At 33.7% G+C, this 13,245-nt stretch overlaps 1 protein-coding gene across 8 annotated transcripts in view; it reads left to right on the plus strand.

Moving 5' to 3' along the window:
- The window catches only part of AHI1 (Abelson helper integration site 1), a 220,647-nt gene that overhangs the window by 144,902 nt on the left and 62,500 nt on the right, over positions 1-13,245 (plus strand). For all 8 annotated transcript variants that reach the window (XM_064360653.1, XM_064360649.1, XM_064360650.1 and 5 more), the window contains one exon: positions 2,041-2,096. In XM_064360653.1, coding sequence (XP_064216723.1) covers positions 2,041-2,096 — 56 coding nt within the window. The remainder of the gene's footprint in view (positions 1-2,040; positions 2,097-13,245) is intronic.

Raw genomic sequence — 13,245 nt, forward strand, 5'->3', positions numbered from 1 at the left:
ATATATGTCTTCTTTTGAAAAGTATCTGTTCATGTCCTTTGCTCACTTTTGAATGGGTTTGTTTGTTTTTTTCTTGTAAATCTGTTTTAGTTCTTTGTAAATTCTGGATATTAAACCTTTGACAGATGGGTAGTTTGCAAAATTTTTTTCCCATTCTGTTGGTTGCCCATTCACTCTAATGACTATTTCTTTTATGTAATCTAAATTTAAAACTAAGATTATAACTTTGGATAATCCACTTTTTGAATTTCTAATTTTCAACATGTTCTTATCCTAAAATTGAAACTCTAAAATCTGTAGTTTTTTTTTTCTTATGATTGCATAAACCGTGGATATAGATTTTTGCCTGGGTTTGTTTGTTTTGGTTTTCATTATTTTAAAGTTCCTTTTCTCCAATTAAAATTACTTTCTATTTAGATAAGAATTTAAAAATCAGTAATCAGCCTAGGTCAATTTTAGAGCAGTCAGATTACAATAGTGAGAAGACACTTGTAAGATGTTGCTAATTCCTGAACTCTGGCATAGACCACTCTCATTTTAAAGCCAGTGTGCCAAGCCTGTTCTCAGTGGTTGCTGCTAGGATTGTGAGACTGCAGGGACTGAAAGAGTTGGGATTTCACAATTTATTCTCTGTATATTTCTGTATTGTTAAAATCTTACAATAGGAGTCTACATTATTTGAGTATTTGCCTGCATGTTTTACCCTCTGAAAAAAAAAATTAAACCAAAACCAGTGTTATTCTATGAATAAGAGTGTCTTTCTATCAGAATTACCTGAAAGATTTTATTACACTTAAGATGAAACTGTTCATTTGCTCTGTGGTAGTTCTTCAAAAAAAAGATATCCATGTTTTACTAGAGTCTTGTAGTCAGAAACTATAATATATTCATCTTTATATCACTGAATACCAAGAATAACTACTCAATAATATTAGTTAATTGAATGAAGATAGTATAGTGCTTCATACTTCACTGGCTAACAATAAATGTTAAAAAAAATTAATGAAACAAAAACTACATTACTTTAATCTTGTTTCGTGATTCATTTTGAAAATACCCTTGCAAAGTGATAGAAAGTGATTGTTTGTGTTGATCTCACTTAATCCCTTACCATACTTTAAGAAAAATGAGTCATATGCTTGTAGAAGAGGAACTAACATTTAAACTGGAATTTTGCTAATTGCTGTTAACAGACATTGTAGTTCGCACCTTGGACTAGTCCTGCATATGACAGCCTTTAGCATTATTTGAACAAACTGTGTTAATATCGTAATTTACATGTTAGTTTGCTGGTGGACAGAAATTAGGAATTAAACAAGACCCACACTTGGGTTCATTTTTAACTTGAGTTAGACTTTGAACGAGTATCTTTACAGATGAGAGCTCCGTGTCACATCCTGAAAAGCTGTTTAAAGAAATGCAGTAGAGAACATTGGGAACAAAAAGATAAATCCACACATGATAAAAGAGTATTTCAAGATTAGCCATCTGTGTTATCATTTTAAAGGAGGGAATCAGGGAAACTTTTTCTTCAGATACTCATGGTGATTGAGTAAATAGAATATGTCATAGTAGGAAGTCAGATGATCAAAGAAAAATTCAGAGAGATTTATTTATTCTTTTGAGAAAATAAGACAGCGGTGATTCATTTCATAGCCCTTGTGATATTTCTTTTAAAAACTTTGTATCTTTGAATGAGAAATAAAACTTTCATGGAAGAAAAGCAGCAGAACCCAGATAATGGTGTAATTTTTGAGCTTAGAACAGGGTATGGACACATCTTGCGCTATTGCTAGACATCACTTGAATGGGAAAAATGGCTTAGCCAACCTTGAGTCAGTGCAGCTAAACTCACCAACTGTTTCTGACCAAAGAATTCATGATACAACTTAAAAGGATCCTGCCTTCCAAGTGAAACTTTTTTCTTGTAAGCTCTGTGAGTCATAATAAATGTTTTTCCAATAAAATGGCATAAATATTTTCAACATAAAATGGGGACAAGCTTAATAACCAAATATTCACAATATTTTCTTTCCGCAGGGGTTATCAGCATAGAAAGAGAGCCTTATAACCAACAGGCAGATACAGCACCAACGGTAAGACAGTCTGTTGCTGTATTGTTAAAAGTGTTAAGAAACTACAGAATTATACTGGTTATAGTCACTCACAATGCCATTGTAGAAAACTCTCACAACCTCTCTTTTGCCAAAAGTTATATCCCTGCAAGGTTTGTTCATATTAATATTGTTAACTTAGAAATATTTTGTAGATTTGACAAAGTAATATAAATATTAATGCAAATTGATTTAACTCTTCTAAAAATGAATGTTATTTTGTGCACTAGATGATTATTTCATATAATTGTATAAATCACATCATATAAAGTGAATGTTTTATAATAGTGAAAAAAGGCCATTATGCTTCATTTCTCTTATAGGTTACTTTGCTTTATTATTATAGAACTGAAGTGTAATCTTTTAATCCGTCTTCTATTACTATCAAACAACAAAAGGCATTTAACAATGATAGCATCTATTTACTATATTTTTTAATTGTATTAATAGAAGGAAGAGAATTAGATTTCCCTTTTAGTCTCTGAATATAATATTTATGTGAAACATATATTAGTTGCCAGTTTGCTGTTGAACGATGATATAGAGTATACTGTACATTCCCTAATTCTACTCTTGTTTCTTATCCTTTGTATTCATAAGTCTTCCAGGTACTTCCTGTGATTCTTCATTTCATGTTGTGAGAAAGATTTGGTAATATAGAGGCTGAGTATCCCTTATCCAAAATCCTTGGGACCAATAGCATTTTGGATTTTGGTCTTTTTCAAATTTTGGAACATTTGTGTTACATTTCCTGCATACCTGAGCCAAAAATTAGAAATCCAAAATGTTCCCGTGAGCATTTTCTTTGAAAGTCATGTCAATGCTCCTAAAGTTTCGGATTTTGGAGCACTTCAGATTTTAGGTTTTTAGATTAGGGATATTCAAACTACCAATTTTAAGAAAATAAAGATAATATTAAAGTATTTGAATTGTTGGTGATTAACATATGCCTTAGTAGCAAATTAACTCTATTTTCTATTTGTAACAAATCCCAATGATTGATTTAAGATGTTTGATAACTTAATATGTGGGACTCCAGAAAAGACCAGTACATGAGGAATTAGCATAATCATTAAAAAGTACTTGACTGTAGTATGTATGTTTCAGTTATCCTTTAGTAAGTATGCTAAAAGAATAGCCATAACATTATAAATTTTATTCCTTAGTATTAAAAAATTAAGAAATGGCAATTAAGAAACATTTATGATTTTAATGTATCTGAGTAACATACTCAGTCCTTTTTGATGTGTTTTTCTGAGGAAGGTCTAGCTGCTCTTCTTTTTCTGTGTCTCTACTACAAACTAAGGATATTACTGCCTGTCTCGCCACAGTCCCCCAGCTTGCCAACGCTTAATCTTTGCCCTTTCTCCATAACCTCTAAATAGAATCACAAATCTGCTCATTATTATGACCCAGTGCCCTCTGGTCCCAGAATTAGGACAGGTAAAGCCTGATTTTCACAGAAATGTAATTTTACTTAATTTCCATCCTTGAACCAATATTCTCTTATTTTCTTTAAAGGGCTTAAGAGAAGAAAATGTCTAAGATAGGGAGGAAAAAAAGGAGTCTCTCTAAAAATTTATCAAAGTGGGATATTCTACTGGCCCAAAAAGAAGAGATACCATGATTTAAGTCTCTTCTGGAGCCTGAGAAAAAAACAGAAAAGGAGTGGGCCAGGATTTTAGAATAGCTGAGGCTGGGACCCTGAGTGACTTCTCGACCCCAGGCCTAACTCCCAATTCCCAGCTTGCTTCTTTACCCATTTTCATGCCCACATCCCCCTTGCTCCAAGTACTGCCATGAATGGTGGTTCTAGGGGAGTGCTAGATGCTAGTTGCAGCCATTAAATGGGTGAGGGAAATGAGCAAATGAGAATTTATCAGATCTGTTTTCAAAGGAAGGATGTTTCTTAACATTCCAAGTTGGAATTCTGAATGAAGTTTTTGGTAAATATATGGTTATGGTCAATCAAACTTGAGTTTGATTCTATAGTACTATAATATAATGCAGTGTTTCTTCAGTAAATAAAATCTCCATACGGCATGACCATCCCCTTCATTAAAAAGAATCGAACCTCTATTTTTAACTGTTTATAACCACTTAATTTTTGTAGCATGCTGAGCTCTTAATTTTATTCATACCTCAGAGTACATTTTCTAGGTTTTTTTTTCAAGAATTAGAACATGGGAAGTGAATTATCTGAGTTATTATTATTTAAATTATATTTAAATACTTGTCAGTTGCCTTTACTATTAGACAGCTTGCCAAGATTTTTAATTACTTGAACATACCTTTTTCCTCAAAACATTGTAGAAATTGATTATCTTTGCATTCTGGCATTTAGTATTGCTGAAGAGACATTGGACATCAGACTGATAAGTCATTCTCTTCTGTAAGTAACCTATGTGGCCTGCTCATATATTATAGATATTGCTTTATTTTCTTTATACCTAATTTCGTAGGTCAGATTTGATGGTTAAATGTGTGGATTTCTTTCACTAATTTTTGTCCTGAATGATATTTATTCAGACATTGTACTATTGATAACAGGAAGAGTAAATAAGACGAGACAGTCATATTAGATTATAGAGATTTACATCATGCCACTTTAAGAATTAGTCCCTCTGCACCTGCTTATAGCCTATATAGTAAGTTGAGAATAATATCAGCCTCAGATTAATCAGAGGTTATTGTCTGAACCCTAAAAGGCAGGTGTAAAGTTAGTTAATTGTTAAGTCAGCACAAGTTTGAGTCCCGTATTTACTTTAAATAAAGGACTTATTTGCAAATCAAAGAGAAATGGCAACTAGATAAGGAAGTATTCCCCCAGGAACATAGTTAAAACATACCTACCTTTCAGTGTACAGTCATATGCCTGGCAAATCCCATAGCTTTTCATATTTTCTGGCAGAATTAATATACATGTAAAAGACATTGAAACATGATCAGCCATACTGAATACATAATTTTTAGCATCTTGAGAAGTATTGTTTTTGAATTTCTTCCAGTGAAAACTAATACGATAAAATTCAAATAACATCAATATGGCCTATTTGAATGAATAACTTAAATTTTTGTAAAGCTTCTACATTCTAAACTTGTAACAGTATATTAATATTTTTAGTTTTTATTCAGTGACCCTGTAACCCCTGGTAGAGGGATTTGGGGGCAGTATATAAAATTGTAGGCTTTTCACAGAAGCCTACACATCTATTACAACAGGTTGAAATAAAATCCAGAGTGTCTCATCAGGATTACACCAACTATGAAACACTTGCCATTTGTCTTAAGTATTCTTTTAATTATTAGAATTTAAAACATCCTAACCTGATTGAAAATTTAAATTTTGATTCATTATGCTTCATATTTATAAGACCAATTTTAAAAGCTATTAATTTATTCCTTCTGCAGTTACCCTTCTTCAAGTTTTCTAAGGGCTGAATGAATTTTTGTCACATGATTTTTCATCAGTAGTAAACTTTAATATGTTTTGGACTTATTTTGTTATTCTGAAATATTTCTGAGATATTTGTAATGTTGTTTGCCCTTAACACTAAACTTATTCATAAATATACTGATCTGAATCATAAAAATTAAATTTTATCCTGTCTCTTAGATTATATAATATCTGTACTTACTCAACAACTGTTGGGTTGTTATTGTTGTTAGATTGTTATCATTGTTTAGCCCATTCTGTAGATTCACAAGATTGCTACCTATTGCACTATTACACTTTTGCATACTTTATACATATATTCATGAAATATATGGCTATTTCATATTTTAACATAATATTCGGGACAGCTTATATGTAGATATATATATATGAGTTCAAGTGAAATGTCCTTTATTCAAAGGAAGCACTTTATTTTCTACAATCTATTGCATTTTCCAAGAATTCATAGTATGTAAACTGGGGTGAATAGGCCCCTATAAAACTCATAAAATAGAATCCATGGCCAATCTCTTCCTGTAGGTAATTGCAGGGTGGAGAGGGAAATGATAAACTATAAGCTTTTATAACTTGTCATAAAAGAACTTGTTTTCACTTATCAATAAAGTAGCAATTCAAAGCAGTTCTATTGAAATTCTAATATAAATGCAAAATAGGTTCTCTTTAACAACCACTTGTAGTTTTCCATAATATAACATTTTTTGAGTATCTGCACATCAGTTTATTTCTCCAAACATTATAAATTATGAAGTTTATGTTGATTTTTTCCCTGTTGGCATACTCCACTGGCATTTATGTTTTTCTTAGACTTTTTTTTCTCCATTTCTCTTTTGGTTTTGCTAAATTTTTCTACCTGAAAAACTTAAAATTCTGAAAATTTTATATTACTGGAAGATATAACAGCAGCATAAATTGAATTTTCTAAATTATCAGGAAACATTAAGTATACAATATACATAGGATTGTACCATACCAAGCACGGGGGAGGTATGGAAGTACTGTGGGAAAAGTAGAAATATCAAAAAAAAAAAAGTGTGAAACATGGTTTTATAGGTCTTTAGATATATATATATATATATATATACACACACACACACCTATATAATGTGTCTTTGAGTAGTTCTTGATGTCATTAGAAAAGTGACCTGTAAACAGCTAAATCCTAATATATGAAATGAATAAAAAATTCAGAGCAATAACAAAAGTGATGTCATGTCACCGAGGCAGTTTGTGCCCAAGTATAGGAATATGATGTAAGGCTTTGAGTGCTACAGGAATTCCCAGTACTGGAGTCATTTGGGAAGGCTGTTTAGCGTTGAAAAGTGCTAAACCAGATCTTGAAAGGATGGAATTTTTAAAAGAATAGAATTTGCTAGACCAGAGTAACAGTGTGACCAAAAATCATAGAAGAAGGACACACTGTATACACACAGTTTATAGTTGGGTAGACAATTTGACTGCAGCAGAGTAGATGAGATAGTGGAAGATTAGAAAATGTGATTTGGGCGTGATTTATAAAGATCCTTGAATGTTACATTAACAATTAAGACTATCTGTATAAGCAATAGTAAGGCATTTGATCATGAGAATAATATGAACAAGGGAGTAGTGTTTTAAAAGGATTAAAATAAAAGCATCTCATGAAATTGCTGGTGGTGGTGATAGGAAGACGGTAACTGAGCTGTGAAGCTACAGAAGTCTACATTTGTGGTGACAAGGATTTAAATAAAGGAACTAAAAGAATCAATGTGGAAACGGAAATAGAGGTATGCTTATAAAAAAGGCTTGGAGATGACAGCTGATGAAAGGGACTCAAAGGAAAGTTGTAGTTCAAAAGGGAGATCTCATCGTTGAAAGTCCCAGGCCTAGGTTGTGGGAAGTCATGTATTATCACTGCATGCAGGTTCTTCACAATTGGTATCCAAAGGCCCCATCCAGGAAGGAGGTGCAGGTCCAGAGTCTTTAGAAAAAGCTGAATCAGGAACCATTCTCCTCCTACCCACCTCCCAAATCTATTCCAAAGAGCTGTTTTTCCAAAGCACAAATATGATCATGTATTTAAGATCCTGTGGTGTACCCCATCACCTACCAGATGAAAACTTAGTTGTTTTGCATATCATTTGAAACCCTTCTGCTACTTTTCTAAACTTATCTCCAGTCTGTCCCCACTACTCACTCTGGCCACTCTGAGCTACTTGCAGTTCCTGAATATGGCTATGGTATCTCACATTGAGAAGCAGTGTTAGATAAAGAACACCTGATTCCAGAACCAAATTACCTGGCATTAAGTTCTGATTCTTTGGCTGTGTTTGTCTTTAGTCATGTTTCTTTACCTCTTTGTGCTTCAGTTTGCTCATCTGTAAATGATAATACCTACCTTGTGGATTGTTATGAGGAATAAGTGAATTAATGCAAATGGGACCTCACTTGATATATTTCTGTACACCAGCTACTGAATATTATTTAATTACAAGAGATAGCCAGCTATTAAGGACAAGAACATATTTCAGGCTTGAGAAGTGAAACTAGGTCAAGAATCAAAGGAAGGACCCAAGGGTCCTAGTTAGGTCAGGGAGATTAGGAACAAGGGAGTCTGATGAATATTGCCTCCCACAGCTTGCTTGTGTCTTAGTCAGTTTTCTTTCTTCATTCTTTTTGTTTTGTTTTCTTTTGTTGTTGTTGTTTTATGTCTGTATTTGTTTATTGCATATTGTGACTCTTCCCTGAATCAATGCAGAAGTTCAGTTACACCAGGACAATAGGCATGAACTGGGACTATCTGGGGCAACCCTAAATATATGATCACCTTATTCATCAGTTCGATAAGTCATGACAGCCAAAGTGGTCTTTTAGAAATGTAAATCAGAATAAGTTAAACTCCTACTTAACACCTTCAATAACTTCTTATGTTTAGGATAAAACCCAAACCCTTTCCTAGGGCCGATAGGGTCTTGCATGACCTGCTCTCTGCCTATCTCTTCAGCATCATCCTATGTTACCCTCTATTCTGAGTTTCTTGAGCACAACCAGACTTTCTCCCACTCGCTCATAGGCCTTCAAACATTTGATCTCTGTGCTCCTGAATATACACAACCTTTTGTATAATAAGGTTTTTCTTTAGATCCCAGGTAAAGGTTAACGTTTCAAAAGACTCCTTCACCACTGATTTTCCCCCATTAGTCTTTATTATTACACCTTCCTTTTTTTTCTTAACAGTTATCCCAATTTGGACTATTTAATTTCTTTTCTTATCTGGTCTTCCTCAATTGGATGTACGTTCCATGACAGCATAAACCATGTCCATCTTACTCACCACTATTTATAGTCCTTCAGAAGATACTGCTTAAGTGAATAATTGTATATGTGGTGAAACTATAAGAATAAATAAGAACAGAGAGCCAGCCTGGATGTGGTCCATATTTTAAAAGTTGGAAGAAGAGCCCTCAAAGAAGATAAATGGTAGAAAGGCAGGCAGGAGATCAGGGATAATGTAGTATCTCAGAAACCAATGTGAGTATGGAAATAGAGGGAGTTGTATTTTATTGTTGTTGTTTTTATTTATTTATTTATTTTTGAGACAGAGTCTTGCCCTGTCGCCCAGGCTGAAGTGCAGTGGCACAATCTCGGCTCACTGCAACCTCTGCCTACTAGGTTCAAACAATTCTCCTGCCTCAGCCTCCCAAGTAGCAGAATTACAGGCGCCCACCACCATGTCCAGCTACTTTTTGTATTTTTAGTAGAGACAGGGTTTCACCACATTGGCCAGGCTGGTCTCAAACTCCTGACCTCGTGATCCACCCACCTTGGCCTCCCAAAGTGGTGGGATTATAGATTTGAGCCACGGTACCTGGCTGGAGGGAGTTTTTAATGCTATCTCTGTGAGAATGAGAGCAGCGCCCAGAAAGGAAGCTGGATGGTCACACTAGGAGTCATGATGAATCAGAAGCAATTCAAGAGGGCCTTCATGACAGGAGATGGAAAATAAAATAGCAATTAATTTAGTCTTGTTTATATGTTACTGATTTATTTCAGAAAAGAAAACATTTTGCCAAAAGGATGCCATGAGATAAACCTATATAGAATGTGAAATAAATATTTCTTTTTCTATGTTCTGTAAAAGTAAAAAGTAAAGTTTGGGTAATTATACAGCAGTATTCCATTCAAACTACGTATTTCTCAGATGGAAAGAAAGATCCAGCAATATGAATGAGGCAGGAGGAAGATGCAAACTGTGTTTTAGCATTTGACAAAGGAGTAGAGTAGGTCAGTTGTGGCAAGGTCTCTTACCATGGGACTTATTTTTCTAATTAGTAAAATGAGGAAAGTTGAAGAAATTGATCTTAAAGTCAACTTTTGATTCTAATGTTCTATGAATCTTTTTCAGCTGCTCTTATTGCTCAAAGACAATATATTAGAGCAGAAAACTGAAGCAGATCTTTTGTAGTCATCCTTTGAATGCTCACTTATCATTTCATTCATTCTTAGGATTCAATTAGAATTTGCTTCCCTATGTTATGCATGTGGCAGTTAACACCCACCACCATTTTTGTTGAAAACCTCATGTTGCTTAATAAGTGGGCATAGGTTAGTTCTTGTCCATAGTTTAGAATCTAAGTCTCTTTGCTATAGGGCCCACCTTCATAAACCCAGTGCTTGGTAAACAGTGCTAAGCAGTGGGATGTGGGATCTGGATATCTGTGCAATTTAGCCAGCAGATGGGTTGGAGAACATATATAGTATATGGTGTGAAAGAGGGAGGGCACTGGTCAGGCTGCCTAGTGTTCTATTGAATGAACACCCAGTAATCTTTTTTGTTCATTTCATATACCCTCACTATTTTTTCTAATATAAGAGAAAGGGCCAGGTGCAGTGGCACATGCCTGTAATCCCAGCACTCTGAGAGGCCGAGGCAGGAGGATCACTTTAGGCCAAGAGTTCAAGGCTGGCCTGGACAACATAGCAAGACCCCATCTCTTAAAAACAACTTTTTTTTTAAACTAACCAAGTGCAGTGGCACACGCTTGTTGTCCCAGCCACTCTGGAGATTGAGGCAGAAGTATCACATGAGCCCAGGAGTTCAAGACTGCAATGAACTATGGTCGCACCCTGTACTGCAGCATGGGTGACATATAAAATTATTAAACTTAGTAGTGCTTTGTTGTGAACATTAATGATATGACAAAGGCTTACATGTATTGAACACTTACTGTGTTACCAGTATATAGTTCTGATGTCTTTATGTCTACTTTCTTTTAATCTGCATAATTCTATTTTGTAGATATTATTATTCCCATTTTATGAATTTGAAACTGAGGCACTGAAAAGTGAAGAGAGGCTTCCCTAGGATCACACACATAGTAAATATAGAGCCAAGAAGTTATTTTCTCTTTACTTAACATGTTACCTAAAAGCCTCTGAAGTTACTGAGATTTCCATCAAGAGATTTTCAAAGACTGTGTTATCTACTAACAATGGGATATGTGGTAAGAGTATTGAGACATTTCTAGTCTCTATACATTTCTGGTCATTTAACTTCAGCATATGAAAAGAAGGTATCACTAGTTACTAAAGAAAGAGTACCTTTATTTGTGGATACATTCTTTTCTGGAAAATATAAAAACTAGTTCTATGTTAAGAACACTGTGTTCATTAATTACTCAAGTTTTATTCTTTGCTACAAATAATTAGTATATTAGCTCTGCTCTGCATTTAGATCATTGTAGTACAAATCAGTTTCCTCTTATGTAAATATAGCTCTTAAAATGTTTGAGGACATCAGTTTCATCTTGTTCTTCTCTTTTTTAGGCTATGTCCTTCTTTCTTTCTTTACTTCTAATATTGATTCCTTTCTAGTATATTTATGTTCCTTAGAAAAGTGATATCCAGAACTGGACTTGATGTTCCAATTATGATACAAAAAATGTAGTAGTATTACTGGTTTCTGTTATCTGGATATTTTGTTATTGAATTGTGACCTACCATAACTCCTTGATGTTTTAAAGATAATGCTGTCAAGACAAATCTTATTATTTATATATTAGTGCCTCATTATCCTTATATCTGGAAAGATGATGATAGTGGTGTCTAACCATGTCTAACACACAGTAATCTCTCAGCCATTAGCTATTACTATTTAACCGTAAGTGCAAAATTGACCATGTATTTTTACTGTATTTCATAGATTCATTTTTCGCTCACTACCCTGCTTGTCAAAATTCCTTTGAATCTTGATTTTTTCAACTATGGTAATAGTGTTCTTCCAAACTTTGTAACATTGATAAGTTTTATAATGCCTCATATAAGTTTTCTTTATTCAAAAACATTAGAAAAATATTAAGCAGTGCACAAAATCAAAATGGCAACAATTTATTTTCCTGCAGTCAATTTAAGTTTTTATTTTTAAGTCATTTTGCTTGGGAAGTGTTGTTACTTAATGGTAATATCAGTGTTGTATTGTGCTTTAACAAAGCATTTACTGTATGTCTTTTAAAATAAGATTTACTTATAATTTTTTTCCCCAAAAGGAAAATAAAATTTGATCACTCTAAGGAAGTGGTAGTATAGTCACTAGCAGGAGGCAAACCTTGAGTTAACATGCCATGAAATAAAGGAAACAATTATTTGGAAAAGAAAAAATTTAACATATATTATTGTGAAATGCTACTTTCTATTTGGGGAGAAATTTAATCAAAGGTTATCACACTACTAGTACCATGCTTTTCCTGCCTAGATGGACATCTACTATCTGTCCCACTAATGTTCCATAGAGTGTATTTTTGCCATGATAAACATGCAAGTTCACCAAGTTTCATCTTCTTGTGATACTCTATCCTGTCATCTTCTCAGTGTCCCCAGCAGTGAGATTAGTTTTTAACAGAGATAGCCCCACAGCAGTCACTAACACAGACACACTTGGTATAACTATATAATTGGGTCACAGATTAGCTAGATGAATAAAGATTAAGTAAGATAAATCCCTAGAGCAGGGAGAAACCCTTCTTATTCTGTATTTTAAATCAAACTTCATCAGGTTTTCTTGTCAGCATATCTCTGGCTGGTACTATCTTATGGCAACATACACAGACTTCTCTGGGAACGCTTTTTGGATTCAGAGCTTATTTTTACCAAATCTGAAAATAAACCCTGGTTTTCAGCAGAGGAATTCCAGTTAGTAGATATGCATTTGATTTAGAAAATATGATCACATTTATAGCTGTGGATATTCTACAGAAATATTTTAGGACAAAACACCTTTCCTCTGTGATAATTTAAAGAACTTCAGTAATCGAATAATAATTGTACCTAACATTTATTGGGCACCTACTCTGCACTGTGCAAAGTGTCTTATGTAGATGATCTCACTGGAATATCATAATAAAAAATTATTATTATTATTACCATTTGCCAATGGGAAAACTGAGACAAAAGGTCTTTTATGTGTCTTCTAGAAACAGTTAGATTTAATGTGTTAAATCATTATGATAAATGAGCCAAAAATATTAACTCTCTAAAAGCAGAATCAGTTTATGTGAATAAACCATTAAACTCTAATGTCATTCAGTGGTATAAGGCAAATTTTGTGAAAATTGAAAGCAGTTTAGATAGTAAATAACAGCAGTTAACATGTATGAAACAATGTATATTTTTAAAAGCCCTGCTACATACTGTATATTATCT

Source organism: Aotus nancymaae, unplaced genomic scaffold (assembly GCF_030222135.1).
Source record: "Aotus nancymaae isolate 86718 unplaced genomic scaffold, 86718_ANA_hifiasm-v0.15.2.pri h1tg000040l, whole genome shotgun sequence".
NCBI lineage: Eukaryota > Metazoa > Chordata > Mammalia > Primates > Aotidae > Aotus > Aotus nancymaae.